The 21,218-nt window shown below is 44.9% G+C and overlaps 1 protein-coding gene across 4 annotated transcripts in view; it reads right to left on the bottom strand.

The window, feature by feature from the left end:
• The window catches only part of fgf13a (fibroblast growth factor 13a), a 109,141-nt gene extending 88,796 nt beyond the window's left edge, over nt 1–20,345 (bottom strand). The window contains exons 1-2 of one of the 4 annotated variants that reach the window (XM_037077351.1): nt 18,904–20,345; nt 16,444–16,606 (exon numbers count right to left, since the gene is read on the bottom strand). In XM_037077351.1, coding sequence (XP_036933246.1) covers nt 16,444–16,492 — 49 coding nt within the window. In that variant the 5' untranslated portion in view covers nt 16,493–16,606; nt 18,904–20,345. Of the gene's footprint in view, nt 1–16,443; nt 16,607–16,895; nt 18,084–18,305; nt 18,482–18,903 lie in introns of those variants that run through there. The other 3 variants (XM_037077350.1, XM_037077353.1, XM_037077349.1) reach the window with 3 other exon arrangements.
• Between the last annotated feature and the right edge of the window lie 873 nt (nt 20,346–21,218).

Raw genomic sequence — 21,218 nt, 5'->3', positions numbered from 1 at the left:
AAAAAGAAAAAAAAAAAAAATCTGCTGAGCCAGTAGCCTGTCGCAGCGATTAGCGTGCTGGTTTGGATTCCAGCATGGGTCAGGTCACTTGCAGCAGCGGGGTTAGTGGTTATCGCAGAGTCGGCAGCTCGGTTAGCCTGCAGGGTAAAAGCAACTCGGATACTTCCAAATGTGTGTTTGTGTGTGTGTTTGTGTATGTGTATGTGTATGTGTGTACTGTATGGGATGGTGGGTATTACTGTGATACCACAGCCAAGACAGGATAGAGACCCAGAGCCAAAGACAAGAGAACCGGTAGAACAACTCAGATGAGACTGAGCAGCCATCTGTCTCTCGGAGCTTTGCAGCGCGGAGCGTCGAACACCCACCAACCCATACAAACCCTACACACACACACACACACACACACACACACACACACACACACACATTAAACACAATCCCCTAACACATTTAGCTGATGGATGGGCATTTGTGGAGAAGCATGTTGAAAGCATTCATCACTTCCCGCATCTCCACAATTGGTCAACGTTCTGCTTCTGCCACAAAATCTCTCTGACTCTATGAATGGATGAATGAGAGAATGAATGGATCAATTTAACAGAGTGAAATCACGGTCCGTGTTTTTGTTTGGATGATGGGAACCTTTGACAATCTACTGGCAATGTAAAGCATCTGCCTAAAGCCATTTTCATCCACACCAAAAAAAAAAAAAAAAATGGGATTGTTGGGGCGGGGGATGGGCACAGGACGGAGCTGTGCACCATAAGCTTGTTATGGAAAGGTCTCACACTGGCGCTGGTTCGAAGAAAATACACAATGAATAAAACTCAACAAGCCGACAGACAAATATATTAGCTTTTTTTTTTTTTTTAAATATATTATTACTTTTCACTTCCCTTTGTCTCACAGCTAAGCTGCCATGCAAGCGCCTTTTTTTAATGGGTGTGATGACTGATTTTAGAGCAAGTGTGAGGACTGCCTCCACACAGTGTTAACAACACGTTCTGCTCAGCCCAACAAAAAATGCCCACGGGGTCCAAATACAGCTTCTTAGCAGACACATCATCACAGATCATCACATATGACTGTGGCAGCGGCAGCGTGGCTGTATAGAAGTACTGACGTTATAACCGGCCTGATATTAGAGGCTGAGCTGTAAATCTGTTATGTCATTACTGTGATGTGAGACTGTATTTCATCTCACATTTAGGGCGTCGTTTCATGGTAGAAGTCTTGTCTTCTCCTGGTTTTAAAGACTGCAATATAGTAAAGTGATCTACTTCTAGCCTTCACTCACTTATGTTTTGTGAAGGTGCCAGTAGTTATCCCTACAACACTGTCGCAATATCTATATTGAGATACAAAATCGGTCGGTCCTGGCATTTGTGAAGTGCTTTTGAGCAGATTTCAGATATCAAGATACATATCCTGTCCCGTGATATAGCCTTTGAATAGCACAACATTATTTTCACCCGGCCCTAGTTAATATTGTCGGACGGCTGCTCAGCTGACGTGATCATTAACACGTGCACTATACACAGAGATGTGTCAGCTGATGTGAGTGTACACAGATGTTCACATCCCCTTAATTATTAATGCTCCTGCTGGAATTTTGTTGCATTTCAGGTACGTGACACCGGATGTGGCTACGATAATACCGTGTCGTTTTGTAGATCACACAAAGACTCTTCTGCAGCAGAGCAGCCGGTGCAGCCTCCCTCAACCTTTTCATTTTTCTGGTCACTTAACTCTGAAGACAGGACAGGAGAGTAAGAGGGAGCAGGAAAGAGGCTTTTTTTTTTTTTTTTTTTTTTTTTAAAAGAGAGATGCTTACAGGCAGCTATTATAGCAAAGACTCCCATAGGGGTGGACCTGCTGAGAAGCACCTCTTGGGAGTAGTAGCTGTAAATTGATTAATCAGGCTTAGAAAATGTCAAAAAAAAAAAAAAGAGTTCAAGGTGACTTCTTTAAGCTGCTTATAACCAAATCTTACCATCTTTATGACCAGATGGCCCAGATATTCAATGTAAAATTATATAAACTAGTTTGTTGGTTAACTGATTGATTGAGGATTTAATGCTACACTCACGATCACGCATGCAGGCTGTATGTGTGGATGCATACATGCACAGTGCAGCACACTGAAGACTATCACAGTACAAACATCAAGACAAAGATCTAGCCTGTAAACAAACACCAGATGCCGTCCATTCTGATCTACAGCCAAAGACAAAGCGAGCGTTCACTGGCAGCTCAGAACGCACACACACACACACACACATACATCTCATCAACACCATCTGAGAACAGCATCCCTGTCAGACTTTGTTGGTTGGAGGCTGCAGTGTATTCCAAAGGTTGCTGTGACACTAAGGTCTCTGTGCTACGAATAGCGCAGCATCGATGATTGTGTGAAAAGACGACTGTGTTGATTTTATAAGGTGAACGGAGGAACAACTGATTGCATTCGAACCAGGCGTGAAGGTCAGAAACACAAGGATCGGCCATTCACAACTTTGTAAGCGATGCTTTATTTAGACCCGGTGTGCCGAGGCTCATCTGCTCTCTTGAATGGCTCCTTCTGAGGAGTGGAATAGAATCACCCTGGCGTCAGAAATGAAACTGATTGTTGCAGAGGGTTTTGGTCGAGGACCAGAGTAAGACGAGGAACTGAAGCATTTTAACATCGTCCCTGCCGAAACCTTCCACTGTAACCTTTAAGCAAAGCTGAAGCGCTTTGTCGTTAGTGCGTGTAACCTTTTCATCTCGCCTACAGCTCCGTTCATCTCCTCTATGGTAGCCAGTCCTGGATTACTGTGAGATCACTGACTGCTCTCTCTCTCTCACACTTCACCCGTTCGCCTCTCTCTCCACGTCGTTATCTCCCCGTCTCTCTCTCTCCGTACTGCAGTGTAGGCAGAGGCTTGTCTCCTCTAATTACACTGAAATTGATGTGATCATTCACCACAGAGAATCTCCGGTGACATGTGACAAAACAAAAAGGAAAGTTTGTCAGGTAGGGATCGCGCCGCCGTCTAGCTAAAGGTCCACTGACGGCGAGGTCAGGTCGAGGTTGGTGGAACTTTGGCACCAGTGACTGTTTTCAGCCATTTCGAACAAACAACATCGGGTATGAAATTCAAATAAAGCTGAGAAAACGAGATTCTGTGAGGCTAATACGATGAGTTTTGTTATCTGCGAATGCTTATGCTAATAGACGGCAGAGTAAATACGAGGTTGACGGAGCTTCTCGGGGCAGTTTGTCTGTAGAAGTTAGCATCGCCGCGGCTTCTGTGTTTGCACATATTCTTGAGCGATGTTTACATGTTTTTCTCCTCCGTTTTGGAACCTGCCTCGCAAGAGTCAGATCAACAAATCAGGCTTGTGAGACGCTTCATCTCAGCACAAATCAGTTCAAGCGTATCTTTGCGGAACCATAATGTCTTTCTTAGCCCGGTCAAATCAGGGTCGCGGTGCTTTTTTGTTCCCACATGAGCTTCAGTACATCAGCTTACCATGCTGAAGAGTAAAAGACATTTCAGAACTGTTTTTTTTTTACGATTGTGTAAGAGTCTCAGCCTGGAGTCGGAGGTGTTGGTCCTACTTAGATAAGAAAATACAGTCTGTAGGTAAAGTGGCCGCCATTGTCCACTGGATACACATTTCACACCATTTTGTGGAGAGAAGAAAGTTTTCAGTGAGTGTAAATATGATGAGTATTCTTCATCTTCCCTGCATCAAAATACAGTTTTGGTTGTCTAGTCAAGGATTCTCCATTTTGACTTCATCATGTAGGTGAAAAAAGATGTAAAAGAAAGCAATATATCTTTGGCCTCATGTGGCAATACTGTATCTATCATCTATAATTCAGCTATTACCTATAAAAGCTGCATTTTCTCTCCTGCTCTTACTTTCCTGTCCTGTCTATCAGAGTTGAACTGACCAAAGGACCAGAGGAGGAGGAGGAGGAGGAGGAGGAGAAGGAAGAAGAAGAAGAGGAGGAGGAGGAGGAAGAGGAAGAAGAAGAGGAGGAGGAGGAGGAGGAGGCGGGGCTGCAGTCTTTGTGTCGCTGCTATATTTAGCTGCAGATACTGTTTACGAACACGTTAACTGCTTTGTGTCAGCCTTCAAGATAAAAGATGGATATTAGGTTTTTCGGTCTTGGTTGGCAGAAATACTAATTTCATGCTGCAGCAGCATCAATAGATCACAACGCAGAAGCCGCGACAAGACATTAACTTTCAGACAAAACGTGTGCTTTTTTTCCTCCTCTTGCTTTTTTACAATGCCATCCCCATCGCCGCTGGTGTCGACAGACGCTCATCGTGTTTAGAGTCGCCTGAATCTTGTCGCATACCATAAAAATAAAAGTAAATGGACTGTATTTAGCACTTTTCTAGTTTTACCAACCACTCAGAAGTGCTTTAAGACACAAGTCAGCATTCACTCCCACATTTATACTCTGGTGGCAGAGGCTATCAGACAAGGTGACACCTGCTCATCCAGAGCTGTGAGCCTTCAGGCACACTCACAAACTGGGAATGGAACCACCAACCCTCTGACTGCACTACCTCCTGAGCCACAGCCACCTGAAAATATGAGAAAGGAGGGAAGCGGGCACACCAGCGAACAATCACAAGAGAGTAAGCCACAGAATTTGATTTAAACTATAATCTGATCAAGCGTACAGAAGATATTTCAGACCTTATAAGCAATACATTTATAAACAACACTAGTTCACCTCAGACTTTAAAAAACAGACCAACATTCTAATGCACTCAGATAAACTCAGTATAATGATGATACCACATTTTTACAAGGCCCACACACACACACACACACACACACACACACACACACACACACACACACACACACCTCCAACTCTTCCACCAACACCACCCTTGAGGGCTGTCCACTGACTGAACCCACCCTTTATTTTCTAATCAAGCGTGCCTCTCCACATGGACTCTCTCTCTGTGGGCTCAGACTGATATTTGTGTGTGTGTGTGTGTGTGTGTGTGTGTGTGTGTGTGTGTGTGCACGTGCGGTGGCGTTCTCTACGCGCATGTTAGGAAGGCACCTCGGCATCCAACCCCCACCTGACCGACGTCTCCCGTGCTTATTGGGGCTTTGTTGCCGTGGCAGCATCTCATTATGTAAATGACGTCTCCCCGATGAGCAGGAGGCAGGCGCAGCCATGATGTTCGCTGCTCCAGACTGTGTAAAATTGGCTTCAGGGACCAGTGAAGGATCGTTGCTATATTTAGCAGTCATCTTAACAATGTCTTTCTTCTCCATTCTTTCTTTGTCGCGTCCTCGAAACAGAAGGGCCCACTCACATTTAACACTTGCTCCGTCATTTTCACACGCCGAGCACTAAAATATTACTGAAGTCAACACGCACATGAAGGAGCTCACCCACATTTCATCTGAGAGGTTTCTCTCCATCAGGGGTTTCGTACGGTGCGGTTTTAGCCGTCCACCATTTTATCAGGATTTCTTTTATCTTCTTTTCCCCCTGTTGAATATTTCGTTCCGAATGTATTACCCTTCCATCCTCTTGTCCTCATCAATGCTGAATGAATGAGCTTTTCTCTGAGGAATGGAACTAATGGCTTTCCGCTATATATCATCTTTCATATTCCAGCTCAAGAGAAGCCAACACTAAGTGCCTCGGTCACATTAGACTCGGCCCGGCGGCGTGAATCTATGCAGCACGTATATGACTTTAAATCAGGTGCGTTTATTTCTTTCAGCACCTTCTTTGTCCCTATGTAAAATTCAAGAAAATGTCTTTCAGTTCCCTTTAGAGATGATTACGTCCATCTTCATTAGAGAGCTAATCCACACTGATATATATAGTCGGTGTTGACGTGTCCTACCTGTCAGTCAAGACACCTGGAAGCTCGAACAAACATACACCGCATGCTCAGCCTTCACTCGAGAGACTGTGTCCATATCTCCCTCCTAATGAAACGGCTTTTTTTGAGCGAGCGACCCGGAGATCAATGCGGTCAATAGTATTAACCTCCAGAGTGCAGGCAGCTCGCTGAAGATCGGTCAGTCTGTCGAGACCTTAATTAATGAGCAACGACTGAAACTGCTTACTCCTGCTCGCGCTTTCCAACCAACTCCTGAAGCACAGATGCCGCGTCCTCTCGTCCACACGGGTCATCAGCCGGTTACCTGGCAACAATAAACCTCATCTCCTACACAAGTTAGTTGTTTTTTGTTTTGTTTTTTCAAGTTGGACATTTGTGTAGAATCAACTAGCTTTTATCCAGAGTGGCCTTCCTTCGCTTTAAAGTAAAGTGTGAGTTTTGGCAACTAAAACCACTTGGTATAGGGTAGAAAAGAATTGTGGTGCTGCAAAATAACAAAAACTGTGAACATCAGACAACTTTCTTAAATTGCACTGAAAGCTTCTGACAGCACTCGTTGAATGATTGCACATTTGTTTGCACATTTGTTCATTGTGCAATTTCACATCTTGCACTTTCATTCCCACAAAGCCAGAGCAGTTGCATGTGAATTCACAGGTGAGGCTGCAATAACAAATTAACAACACCCCAAAATGCAGGGCTGATGATGACTCCCCGCCGTTCTAGTTTATATAAAATGTGTCTGACCAGCTGAACAGCTCTGCTTTAAGAAGATATAGCTTCCATCGCAGCTTTGATTTTTTTTTTTTTTATGCTTTCCCATAATATTTTCTACAGCGTCCCTTTTGTGTTTTGTATAATATCCATGGAGGCAGGATTTGGACTGCCTTTTTATCTGCAACACAAACAAAATACAGAAATTCAAATGCATTTTTTCAGCCGGCAGCAGCACTTCAGAGACACAATGCACCAGCACGGCAGCGTTGTTACAATAAATGTAAAACACTTATATCTTTAAACTCCAACCTGATCTGCTCCCTCCTCACTGCCACCGCTGTGGATATCTTTGACTGGAACTGCTGCCGCACACTTCACTCACACAGGAGCAGTTTTTTTTTTTAAAAAAAGCACAATTGTTCATTTTCGACATTTGGCACACTCCGAGTGCCGTATGTTCTAACAAGCAACAGATCAGGCCTCGTCATACCATCACCAGCCTCCCAAAAACTACCTTTCATCTACCCCAAATCTACCAGCACAGGTCAGCTCAGGACTTTCCCTTCTGCTTTCCACACTGATGCATCTTCTCACAGGCAGCGAGACCTGCTGAGGTGGAACGCTGATGCAAGCTGATGTGAAGCCCGGTTTGTAACTCGCTTGCGAAATGAGCTGCAGGATTGGGGAAGAGCAAGAAGCGGCTAATCCTGTTAACTATTCTCTGCGTGTGTGCGGAGGAGATGGTGGTTTGCTGCTCTGATGTCTTCCTGGTGAATCATCGCCACGGAGGACTACAGCCGTGCTCGAAGTTAAGAAACTGCCAATCACTAATCTGCATTCAGCACAAACCAACAGGCAATCATTTGCCCTTACCGTCAGCACTAGAGAGGCCCGGCGGCCAGTTAGACGCTGCCTCCCCGGCCTGCTCTGTTCCAGCCTGTGGCTCCTGTTTATTACCACTGGTCCAGCCTTATCGCCTCCCTTTCTTACCTCGCCTTTAATCCCCTTTATAATTTTCACCAACTTTAATTAGTTCATGTCCAGAGCAACTATTAATCCCGAGCATGATTTAAAATATAGAACCCAGCAGGCCATAAAACCTCTGTACACCACACGATTTTGAGACCTTGACTTCTGCTCAGAAGTATTTCACCGGTGACGCTCTCTCCAGTCTTTAACTCACAATTTAACTCTGCGCAGCGTTTTTCTTGTGTGACGGCGTCATCTCATTGGTTGGACGGTGACCTTGGAATACTGTAATTGCTTCTGTGACCTCGTTGTGCCCTCGAAACCTCCAGTAGCTTTCCACAGTGCTGTACATGCTCTGTTGTTGTGGCGTTTATGCCGTCGTTGTGCGTGAAAAACTTGAGTTAGGGTTGAACTTCTAGGTTTTGTTATATGTTTTGAAAGACTGATTTTTTTTTTTACTTTCTACAAAGGGAAGTCTGCCATTCTGCCAAGTCCACAGTACCCCCACAATAAAAAGCTAAATCTGATGTGTGGAAATGCGACGGATTCCAAACTAAAGATGACCGAGAGGTGAGGAGCCCACCTGCAATTTCACACATTGTAATGGGGGGATCAGTACGAGGTCAGAGGAGATGATTGCAGCGGGGAAGATTGCATAATGGGGATTTAAAAGGGCAAAGCCTCTTCCAGCTATAGCGTCGAGAAGACGGAAATACTCCATAAAGTAACAATCACTCATATGAATCACATCCACAAACTCAACACCATGTCAGTGGAGCAGTGCTAATATTACATCTGCTGTTGAAGAACACCAGTTCATTCAGTCAGGCAGCCATTTACATTTGTTGACATTTCATGGTGCAAAGAATTTTTCTGGACATTTTGAACAAATTATACTTTTATAAAGTGCTGGGAACAAAGTCCACCTTTTAAAGATGTGGCGTTAAATGGCCCCAGTGTCGAGGACAAACCAACGCTCTGACCACCATCCTGCTCTGTTCACTGAACACTTTTGCTTGCAACAGAAAAAAGGATGTAGACTAAAAAAAAAAAAGACAGCACAGCAGTACAACAACCCATTCCATTACAAAAAACTGCACTGAGTAGAGCGCATACCTCTGCCAAGGCTCAACAGTCTCCTTTAATTCAATCAAGCCTAATCTGACATCAAACTTGATGGCCCTCAATCATCCCACAGGTTAAACCACCCACGACTGCTTCACCATGATTTAAGCTCACCAGATCTGTCACAGTTTCAGGGCAAGAAAACAATGAAGATTGGTTCATGATCTCCATTGTGTGTGGAAGAATAATGGATTTTTATTAAGATCTGCACATAACTGTACTCGCTCATAGATACAGACACCTAGATACGGCAGCTTTTTCTATTTTTTCCATCAGGATCCATGCATTATCCCTGAGAAGTTAATGAAAATCTAATCTTAAAATTCCTGGATCCACACTGAAATGTAATGAGGTCTATTCTGTTCCGAGACCCGTCCTCCGTGCATGTTTGGTTGAAATTGGTTCTGTCTTTTCTTTGTAATCCTGCTGACAAACCGACTGACCAGCCAACTGACAAAGGGACACAGGTGACAACATAACCTCTTCGACAAGCTTTTTCGTTTCCCAAACCTTCTGCAGTCCCTTATTGTGTTTTGAGATAAATGAAGAAGACATCTGTGGTATGAGGCTGCTGTTGAAAGTGCATGTGGCACATGCTGTACCCGGGCTAAAAGCGAGCTCAGGGGTGGTGTGAAGGCTTACAGACAAATGAGTCAGTGCTGCAACGTGCTCGGTCGGACAGATGAGCCCTTCCCTTCATCTCAGATGGGCTGACTGCATTTGATCTGCCATGAGCCCATTAGCACTCGGACTCGGATTGTCACACGCCTGGCACCGGTATTACATGGGGATGAATTGATTCTGTTTGCCATTTGTCACATCCTCTATACAATGAGCGTAAAACAAAAAAAAAAAGTCTAATGTCGTAACAGCACGCTCACCCATCGGTGGAACAGAGACCAGATACATACATACATACACTTGTGGACTATTTTCTGCTGATGTCATCTTTGTCTAATTCAGCTGATAACAAGCCATTTGGGAAAAAAAACAACTGGCATGTCCTTTCTGCTTCCTTGTCCCTGCGAGAGAGGAGGAGCACCAACCTCAACTCTGCTTCTGAGTATCATAATGTACAGGGTCAGTGCGTCCCATATATTGTCCCGCTAAAGCCTTACGTGACATAGTTTTGAAAAATGCAGTGAAAAGTACAGTCGTCCCACTCTACGGAGGGACATCGTTTATTGTCGCCAGGGCAGTTTGACACACATAACCACAATTACGGGGGATTATCTTTTAGATGGGATTAACTGCTGCAGCATGGAGTGCATTTCTGTAAAGTGAAATTGCAGTAATCCAACGTCCACAGGTAGGAGATAATCCCACACCTGTTTGTGTGATCTTCTGATCTGCACCCCTCTTTTTCTGATGAGAGGATTCGGGTGCAGACATTAGATTATTATCACGAGCGATGTTCAACATCAGCGCGCTACAGATAAATCTGAGGCAGAGGAAAATTATTTTGCTGCTATAAATGTCAGAACAAAATAATCTTTCTAGTCCCGCAAAGCGACAGTGTCTCTAAAACACACTTGTAAAAAATGAATAAATAAAAAATTCGGGCTGGTTTGTGAGATTACGCTTGCCGATGTGTCTGTGTACTCCAGTGTTTGCGAAACAGCAGTGAGATTCAGCAGGGAGCCAGATGTTTTAACATTCATGGCCATTTTGTTAACGAGGATTAAAACCCTTCAGTCCCTCTGAGTGACAATGTTTAGAGAGGAAGCCAAATGACGTGACCAACTTAGTGTCTAAGAGGAGTATTAACACATCAAGGGGAAAAAAAAAAAAAGATGAAGAACACTGAGGAACAGCAACAGCCATGCGGGAAAACAGTGACACCGGTGATCATGTTTTCACTTGTTTCTGTGGCGAGGCAAGTTCCAACCAGAGGCGGCCATGTTCCAGTGTCCGCTGAGGGCACCGCTCATAAAGCCATTCACCTCAGAAGACATGCAGCTCTGTGGATTACCAGCAGCAAGCTGACTAATGCAGCAGAGCAGTCAGGTATTTAGAGATTTTAGTGGCAGAACACTTCTGGCAGTGATGACGTAAGACCGAGCGTGATTCCATTTCAATGTCGAGAGAAATTAAGAGGATGAAAAATGCCTTTTTTTTCCCGGCCACGCTGGCTGATACACCTCACCGCTAATTGATCAGCTCGCCACTTTAAACTTTGGCACGACCAGTTCTGACGACGTGGCCGGCGTACTTATGAGAACACGATTGTAAAGAAGCCAATGCACCAGTCACAGGACACACACTGTCACTCAGAACCCTAAGCTGACAGACGAATTGAAGAGATGGGCTCTGAACATTCCCAAACAGCGATCAGCGTGCAACTCGGCGATAGAGAGTGGCAGATCTCTGATGCGAGGCGAGACCAGTTTCCTCCGGGCAGTGTGGCCGGATCTGCGTCAGTATCAGGAAAGAATCTGACAGGGAACAACTCCGCCACCCTGACACCACAAATACTTCCAGAGGAACGTGTCCTCACAGAGCCCTGTGTTTCTGCATGTGGCAAGGCCTGTGATGTTCACTGAGTACTGCAACTTTTAATTTGCTCGAACTTATAATTCCACGTCCACAAAGATTTCCCCACACTTCAGGGGCCAAAGTTTTTTGACCTAGGAGGCAACAATTTGGCAGCGATGTCGAGTGTGTATTTTCGGGACACGACGCCTTCAAAGCACAGGGTTTAGTTTTTTGGGGATACTGGGCTTTAGGGTCCAGTAAACCATTTTTAGGAATACTTGTGTTTCAGAATAATGGGCAGGCCCCCCATACAGCACAACAACCTTTACAAAAACACTTTGGCGACCACCGTTCTTGCCCTAGAAGGCTGAAATTTGTTGTTGTGTGAGTGAGTGGCAGGAAGAGGTGGCTATTACAAAAAGAGGCCTAACCTCCGAATGGATTGAAAGAATTAAAAAGACTTAAAATACTTAAAATGTTAGTTGAAAGGCTGAACCGAATGAAAGGTGGTTAACTGTTTATGCTACCTGGCTAAAAAAAAAGCGCGTAACTTCAGATAACCGATTCACAAACTTTGCAGAGATGCACAAACACACCATCTTTCCATGTCCCCTCCTATAACTCATGAACTGTTTGGTTTCAACTTGGCGGGGTGTCACCTTTTTAACTTATCTCTTTCTTTGTGTGTCAGTGCATCTGTGCAATTAAAAAAAATCTACATTTTAAGAGAGAGAGAACATAACTTTTACATTTTTGATCATCTAAGCTAAGAAGGATATAAAAAAAAAGCTAGAAGTGAATTTTGTAATAGTATCTAAGAGAAAAAATCATTTTAAGCTGACCCTGTCAAAAAAGCAGAAAATCCTGTGAGCTTGCCGGCTTCAAGATTTATTTGGAGTCATTTTCCAAACGCTGGGATTAGAATTTGAGGACCCCCACATGAAAATCTGCCGCACTACCAGCTGAGCTGGCACACACACCAACCAGACTGCACAGGAAAACCAAAGTGCGTCTCGTTTGTAACCTGTCGTCATCTCCGCCATGGGGTGCACACACTGACTGCTGGTCACAGCTCAAAAAAAACAAGCAAGACGTTCTTACTTTTACCCTGCAGACTGTTTCAAAATACTTTAACATGATAAAGCAACTTAGCAAAGCTTAAGAACTTGTGCGTGTATCCATCAAACATTCAGAGAGAGCAAACGATTAAAGCTGACACCACAGATATCGACTTCTCATGAAATGATGCCATAACAGTTAAGCAATCCTCCTCTCAGCCTCACGCCATCCAAAGAGGCTTCTCTACAAACATCCTCTAAACAGATTTTAACGACGCCGTACGCAGTGTGTGGCTCCACCGACGGGACCGGAGCAGGTGTCAGTGATGCGGAGGACAGCGCTGCCTGCACTGTGATTAATGAGGCCGCTCCGAAACTCATCTCTGTGCATCTATTGATTCAGTTCTGTGGCTGGCCCTCGCGCTGAATTAATCGGCCTGCAAATATGCAAGACTTATGCCTTCTGCCGCGCCCGGGCCTGCAATCCGAGGCGGACATGAATCCACTGGCTGACACTCACACCCTGAGAGGGGAGTCTATCAGTGTGCTGAGATGAAGTGCGAGGAGAGTGACAGAGGTGCAGGCAAAGTTCTTAGCTCGCTGTCTGCACGAAAACACATACAGGAAAGGGTCCATAAACTATTCATGTTGTCTTTCTTAAACCGAAAGTGTAAGCGCATCAGACCGTAGATCGTATTAATGTCATGAGGCCGAGCTGTTAAGGTGGAAATCTGCATAATTGATGCGCCCTGCATCAATACGGCAGTGTTAATAGGTCCAAACGGGAGGTCGTCTCGCTGAGTTCTCAGGCTCTGGAAAGTTGTAAAGCTGAGAGAATGTGTGCGTCACTCTTTGACACGTCACTTTGTCTGCACGACTTAGCTTCACCAGGACAGGGGGAAACTAACACACCGTGATTCACTGGCGTTGATACTGGAGCTGCGTTGCACACTGCCTCCTTCAACCCCTCCAACATGTCTCCCTGTGTGTGTGTGTGTGTGTGTGTGTGTGTGTGTGTGTGTGTGTGTGTGTGTGTGTGTGTGTGTGTGTGTGTGTGTGTGTGTGTGTGTGTGTGTGTGTGTGTGTGTGTGTGTGTGCGTGCATGCTCTCTGTTTTCACATGTACTGGTACGGGATGAACTGTGGCCTTTCTGACTGAGCCACAGAGCAGAGAACAGATTACTGTCACAAAGCTCACGCTCGTCAAAGCCCCAAAAGAAATACAAAAATACCCTGTCGCCGAGGTGACGAGAAGTGATTTTTTTGTCCTGAGCTGCAGAGTTTTAATGGCATGTCAGTTTTTGATGTGTTCACTGCTGGGACCACCACAGCAAAAATGTATTAAGTCAATATAGTTTTGGATGGTCGTAAATCCTGAGAGAGGTTACTATTCCAAATTCCATTCGGCCTGTCCCTGTCAACTTTTTTTTTTTTTTAACCCAATAATAAATTCTTGTTTCAGAGAACTTTTTGGTTGTTTCTAACCAAATCTGGAAGTAGACAAAAAACATGATTAAATACACTTGTGTGTAAATTTAGCAGCCCGGTCCATTAGCTGAGAGACTCTGGAGCAAGACTTCACAAAAGTCCTTTCAGAATGATGAGGGTAGATTAGAGGAAATGGGGGGGTATCACTTCTGTTCTGAAAAAGCAGGCCAACTGCAGGCCAACAGCTTGCAGAAAAAAAAGCTGTGAAGATGGCAGGTGGTTCCGGCTTTAATGGACTGCTTCCCTGACAATTGCCAGCGTTGGCAGGGTCATTGCTGATTTTCCCCCCGTGCGATTCCCGGCTCTTGTGCCATTCAACCCTCTGATGGAGGGCAGCTGGCACCAAGTGACCCTCTCAGCGGTGCAGAGAGTCAACTTCCTTTTTCTTTTTCTTTTGTTTTGTTTTTCTTAGCTTTTCCCTAAAATTGGAAGGCAGATGGGCGACGCCAGCTTTTGGCTCTCAGGCTGTGCATCTACAAAAACTAGAGCATGCTTTTTGTTGAGCATTTCTTGGTGAAGGTGAAGATGTTTTTTTTTTTTCTTTTGTTCTCGTCGGAGAGATTTGGGAGATGGCGCTGCCCTCGGGCTCAAATGAGTCAGCCATTCACACACATGCCATCGATTTCCACCAGGAGATGAGAGGGAAAGTTGCTGCAGAGGTTAATCTGGAAATCAATTCTGTTGAGCATATTTCTTTTTGCTGTGCTGTCAGCAGAACATGTGCTGTAGCTGCTGTTTTGTTTTGGTTTGTTAGTTAGTTTGGTTCCATTTATTTGTCCTTTCATTCATTATCCATAGCCACTTATCCTTTGCAGGATCACAGGGGGGCTGAAGCCGACCCCAGCTGACATTGGGCAAGTTGTTTTGTACACCCTGGACAAGCCGCAAGGGACATTCATTGGTCATGTATAACATATATTAACTACATCGACAATAATAATAATTTTAAAAAGTCGGTGTTTCCCACACATAGACTTTGGGGTGGGGTGTGTTCGACAAGCTGTCTCCACATGTGGTTGTGACATCGTAATCCGGTGTGTTTTTTGGCCGATGCTAACTTTGACTTGAGAAAGTCAACGGAGCAGATGCATGCTGGGAGAGAGAAGCGGGGAGGCGAAGCAGTCCAGTGAGTTCACATTAAGGGGAGCGATTAAAGCAAAACTACGAGGGCAAACTTTTAAAAGCGAGTCCAAAAGAGATGGTGGATTTTTGAGTCTCAGTCTTGACTAGGGAGACAGTCATTCTGTGGGAAACACTGTATATATATATAGCCAAACGTCTCTTCAGTATAGAGGCCTATGATAAAAATAGATGATATTCTTACAGAGTGGCTCATTAAACCTTCATTATGTCCTGTATGCTGATACTAATTCTGCAGGATAAAACCTTCCGTGACCTACAAATGAAAACAAACGTAAAGAAGAACCAAAGCAAACTTCCTGCACACAGGCTTTGGCCTCTTGTTGTGTCATCATGTGCCACTTACAGTAACATCAGGGAGGCACATCAGCACTCATAGCAGGGCTGCCAAAATAAGCCAATTAGGCGTATTGATTTGTTGTGAGCACCTTAAAGCTCAGCCTGGACAGCAAGGAGACCCAAATGAATTGCTCTACTGTAAATAAACAAGGGAGGCTGGTCAGGACGGGCACGCTGCCACAGTGTGAGTGCAGCTTATGTTACACACTGGAGGGGAAACGTGCTTATTCACTGAGCGTTAACAAAAAAAAAAATCTCCAGGCCATAAGAAATGATTCCAAAGCGGTGCATACACGTGACGCAATCAAACTGCGTCACTCACCGAGTCGCATATGATTTATTTATCAACATCTCTCTAATTGGTTTGAGAGAACGGGAGCGTGCTGCCGCGACAGAGAGGTGCAGTAACGTGTGCGCCGGTTGCGTAAAGTGTCGTGGAGACGTCTGCGCCTCCCCGGAGATAAACACACTTCACTCTCCCGTATTCATCTTTGTTGTCTTCACGCCCAGAGGTCATAAACTCAGGGGCCATGTGAGCAGGAGAGGCTCGGACAGATGTGGTACAGATGTGTGTATGTGTGTGTGTGTGTGTGTGTGTGTGTGTGGGACGCGCGAGGCAGAATGCGGATAAAGGTGCGAGCGAGGAAAACGCACAAAGGGACGTTTCAACAGGAGCCAGTGACACAATGGGACATCACCGTCATCGGTTCGGCGTGATCTCCTCCGCTTCTAATGTATAGATCGGGGTTGTCATTATTATTAGTGTGTGTGTGTGTGTGTGTGTGTGTGTGTGTGTGTGTGTGTGTGTGTGTGTGTGTGTGTGTGCGTGCGTGCGTGCGTCAATTCTTTGCTTTTTTTGGTCCCTGATCGTCTCGATCTCTAAGTCAGCGCCAGTCAAAGCAATGTGATTTTAAAAAAAATAATGAATTTAGAAAAAATAAATAAATAATCCGACACATCGTGCAGCATGTAGGCCCACAGCAGCACATCTTAACATCTCCTCAAGCAGCAGGAATCCACATGCACCACATGCTGGAGGAGGTGGGAACGGCTCCCCATCCGGTGGCTGCTATTGTCTCCAGCCATAACCTCATAACAAGCACCATGGATGTGGATGAACGGGCGCATGGTCGCGTTTAAATATATGTATATATTAAGAAACCTGTGATTTAGAGAGGGAGGAGGAAGAGGAGGAGGAGGAGGAAGAAGAAGCAGTCAGTGCAAAAGCCAAGGCTCGCCTCTTACCCTTGGAAGCATCCTTGTCTTCTTTAGGCTTCGCCACTTTTCCGCTCATAGATCCCAGTTTGGATGTGTAATTCCCGATTTAGACAAGAATCGAAATCCTTTTAATTGCGGACCGTCCTCAATCAAATCCTTACCAAGGGTTCCAGGTGCTGAGATAAGGGCTCTGTGGAGGAAAGAAGGGGAAGAGAGAGGGGAGACAGAGAGAGAGAGGGGGGAAATATTCATCAAAACGTCTCCTTTCGTAGCGCAACAGCAGCAGCAGGGCCATGTCATGAGACAATGGACCGTGGGAAGCTGAGCTGTTTATCAATCACATATCAATGGAAACATCCGAGGCGTCGACGCACGCTGCACGACAGAAAAAAAGGGGGAATCTCCAGTTTTAAAAAAAACAACAAAAGAAAAACAGCAAGGAGCGGAGAGAGAGCCCGTCCGCCTCCTGTGAGCCTTACCTTATCTCCTCCACGTTTTCTGCTACATCAATGCACATTGATGAAAGGAAACGCTCCCACCATGAATCCCGTTGTGTTGCATGCAAGAAAGAAAGAAAAAAAAAGGGAGAGGGAAAGAAAAAAAATCACGACCTGCTTTTCTACAGTGACAAAGAAAAAAAAGAGAGAGAAAGAAACCGGAGATCAGGTTCGTGCCAGAGGTCTTCAATCAGCGATGGAGAAGAAGGGAAAAAAAATAGAGGTCAAAAACACAGAAGCGTCCACTGGAGACTCACAGGGGAAAAAAACCCGAGAGAGAAACACAGAGAGAGAGGGAGAGAGAGATCATCCAGTGCAGCTGATGAGACACCAGGTTTGTCCCTTTTTTTCCTCCTGACGAGCTGAGCTGCTCTGAACGCTCCGCAGGCTGAATCAACAGGATACACACCGAGAGAGAGAGAGAGAGACCAGAGAGAGGAGGAGAGGAGAGGAGAGGAGCGCTCCCCCTCCGCGATACAGCGCCGATTCACACCGTGGACATTTGTTGTTGTTGTTGTTGTTGTTGTTTTCTTTTCTTTTTCTTTTCTTCACGTCAGGATGAAAACACGAGCTCTCATCCAAAAACACAAAGCTGCAGTCAGACAGTCAGAGCGGAGCGGCGCCGTCGACGCGCTGGAGGGTTGGTTTTTTGTTTTTTGTTTTTTTGTTTTTTTGTTAAAGCCGGAGCTGCCTGCTGCTCACCATCTTTGCTGTTTTCTCCCATTTAGTTTTTGCCTTTGCAGAGCTATGCGTCATCCCATTCACACGCAGCCTGCGCATTTCTCCTGCTTACATGATCGGAGGTGTCTGCTTTGGTTCGGTTTGGTTTTTGTTTTTTGTTTTTTTTACCTCGGGGGGGTGAAACTCGTGAAGGTGCTGCGTCTGCAGCAGCTGGAGGACATCTGTCTGTGTGGAGTCTGTGGCCAGTTGATTGTGTGGTCCTTTGTTAGACAGCTTTTTTTGTTTTTTGAATTCAGCAAAATGAAGCTCCAACCTGCAGAGATCCAGCCTGTGCTGCGCTGTAAGTAAGATTGCAGGATATCTGTTGATCCAGAGTGGAAATAAGAGAATTCAAACCACTGCAACCAGAGAAGAAACTCATCTTTAGGAGCTGCTTGTGTCAGTTTGGTGATGCATCATGTGTCACATTTTACCCCTCAAGTCTCACAGCACGTTGAGCAGTCACTGAAAAGTTTTCTCGTGACAGCAAAAATCCACCTCCACACCTTCAAGCCTCCATCTTTTAAACATAATATTGAGCCTCTTTCCTCTAAAAACCTACAGATGACATCATTTATCTGAATTTCAACATAAATAATCTTATTCCTGTGATACCACCATGTCTACACCCAGAGGTGAACCTCTCCAGATACAACATGAAACTGTACTCACCTCAGTGAGACATGCAGCTCCTTCCTCTTGTTTAGGAGAGACAGAAAGAAATCAGGACGAGATGTATTCCACAACACTCGGAGAGGATCGAGACGGCGTGCACAGGGAAGCAGCAGCGATCGCTTATCCTGTCAGCAGCCCACTCTTTAAAGGGAACACTCGGCCAACTTACAACAATCTTCTCTCTCCTCGCTCGCCCTTTGTGTTTGTCTCCTGGCACGGGTTCTGCTATATCTGTCCCCCCCCCCCCCCCCGTGATCAATGTTGTCACCCCCGCTGCTGCGCTTGACGCGAATTAAATTTAATCTGTGAGCTTTTTGAAAGTCAACAGAAATACGCATCTCCAGAAATAGTCTCCTCTTTTGAAATCTTGTGACAGCACTTTTTTGGCTGATTATCAAGAGGCACTTTTTTTTTGTTTTCTCTCTCTCTAAACTTTTTCTAATGACAAAACAAAACAGGTTTCGTCGCCTCACGACGCCTCGCTGTCCATCACGGAGTGGCTGACAGCGACGTCTCTGTCGCCTGATGATAAAAAGGCCACTCTGTAAAAGCCTGTTGCTGTTTATAAAACTTCAAGCGTGTTGTGGGTCCTTACCTTTCAAAGACCAGAAGCCTAAAAGTGACACCTCATCCTTCACTTGGACTCTCATGAAAACCGTCCAGTTCCCAACAGTGGTGAGTCAGCGCCGCTCACAGCCAGGAATCCAAATAGTTCTCGGGCCTCTTGATCCACCTCTGAGGTCACAGTAACAGTTCTTACTCTGGATGTGAACTTTCTAATCGGCTGTCATTCAGAAGTCCCGGCTCAGTCCCAGTCTGGTTTTTGCAGGCGTTATGTCACATCTCTCAGCCTCGCAGGTCTGTTCGCACTCAGTGGCAGCAGAGGAAAAAGACCTGCAGGGTTGCGGGTTACAAGATCTATATAGTTGCTATTTTTAGAAGAAACAGGACCCCTTTTAAACTTTCTTCACATGCTCAGATCTTCCTGAGACGTCTCAGGCACACTGTGTCTCTCTCAATGAGCGGTTGTGCCTCAGAAGGCCCGATTATTAATTATTCTGGTTTATGAAGCAAATGCACTCTGTTAAGTCATATTGTTCCTTTCTCCACTGTCGAATTAAACTCAATTCAAGACAATTATGCTCCCAGGCTTTTATGAGCCTTTTTATTAGACTGAGGAGGAGAACTAATACATTTGTGGGTTCCAATCGAGTATATTTTAACCTTTTTACTGCTGCACTTGATTGTTTCTGTCTGTAAACAGGAGGTCACAGTATTAACGCTGTTGACTGAATGCGTAACACTCTAAATAATCTTTGCTATGTTTTCTGCTGGCTCAACAGACATAAACCTTTTATTCATTGTACAAACTTAAAGTTAAATCGGACCCACTTAAAAGTTCCAATTTGTACAAAAGTTGATTTTTGAATAGCAGTCGTACTGACCAACAAACCCAAGGTGTCAGTATTCGACGATTTAGGAAGGAGAACCTTTAAAGTCTCTTATAACGCTTTTCCACCCAAATTAGCATGTCTGCACGTTCTTTAAACGTGGATCAAACTGATAAAAATCACCTTTTGACCTCATTACCACTTCCCGCAGGAAAGGCAGTCCATCAGTGTAGTGTCACGTTTCATGCACCTGAAACAGCTGTAACAGAAGAACAGCCACGACACACACATTGTGACAGAAGCGTCTATAAAACTGGGGGTAAATTCCTTTGAGTGTCACAGCGCCCGCGAAATAACTAGTTTCATTATCATAATATGAGCCAGTCGGTGCAATAACATTTGGAAAGTCTAGAAAGAGCCGCGTGATTGAATTATTTTATCCCCATTCAAGCTTGCCGGGCACTTAACCGGAAGTTAGCTGGCTCGGTTCGGCAAACCACATATTTTCATACCCAGGAAGTCGAGCTTCAACACACCACTGAGCAGCTGTCATGGGAACGGACAGGGCTCCGCCTCCAACACCGTGTCCAGTAATAAAACGCCTTTGAATAGGCCGCATCCCAAACTCCTGCTTTATTTTTACACAACCACCAGCTGTGATCATCAGCGTCATCTGGTCGCGCGGTGGAATTTAGCGTTTTCACCCGGCTCTTACATTTACATCATGTTCATCACTAATTAAGTAGTATCCACTCATTATATAAACCTAAACCAAGTAATTAGTGCAATCTGTGAGGTTATAGGTGATACTGACTGGAATCATGTGCTTACAGCCGCATCGTATCCAGTGAAAAGGACGGTTACAGTTTGACAGAATGTGCCTCGGTCCTGGCCACATGACTGTCGTGGCTCAAATGTGTACTTAGGTTTGCCTCAAATTAAAACATTTTTACTTTTCTGATTTAATACGGGTCAAAGGTCAACACCCAGAATGTGCATAGATCACGTAAATATCATAACTAATAAATGACCCAAGTTTATTGTTGTTACATGTTATGACCAGACATGTTTATGTGCTGACTGACAATGAGATGAGCGGTTCACTCCATGTGCAAGCGTAGCTCAAACAGTATGTACACATGCACCTTATTTTATACCTCCTGTTAGTCCATCTGCATTTATACATTGTCAACAGATCCAGCCCAGACTCGTGTCTTACATACCATACTGACATTTGTACAATACTTGTCATATCACGTTCACATTACACGTTTATGACCTAACGTCCATGTCGGGATGTGCAGCGGGTGGCGGTGGAGTAATAGCTGGGCAGCTGCCAAGCCATGGATAGCAGTTCAGGACTGCTTAAGAGTGAAACCAATACATATTTTTAATGGAGGACTTCTGCTCTTCAACATTTGTGAGCCGTTAAGGAGACACGATGGAACAACTTCCAGCCATGTTTCTGTTATATGGAGCTAAAACACAATCTTCACCTGACCCGAACCACTGGGTTAGA

This window comes from Acanthopagrus latus, chromosome 18, assembly GCF_904848185.1.
Source record: "Acanthopagrus latus isolate v.2019 chromosome 18, fAcaLat1.1, whole genome shotgun sequence".
Taxonomy (NCBI): Eukaryota; Metazoa; Chordata; class Actinopteri; order Spariformes; family Sparidae; genus Acanthopagrus; species Acanthopagrus latus.
This window is presented reverse-complemented; position numbering and strand designations above follow the sequence as displayed.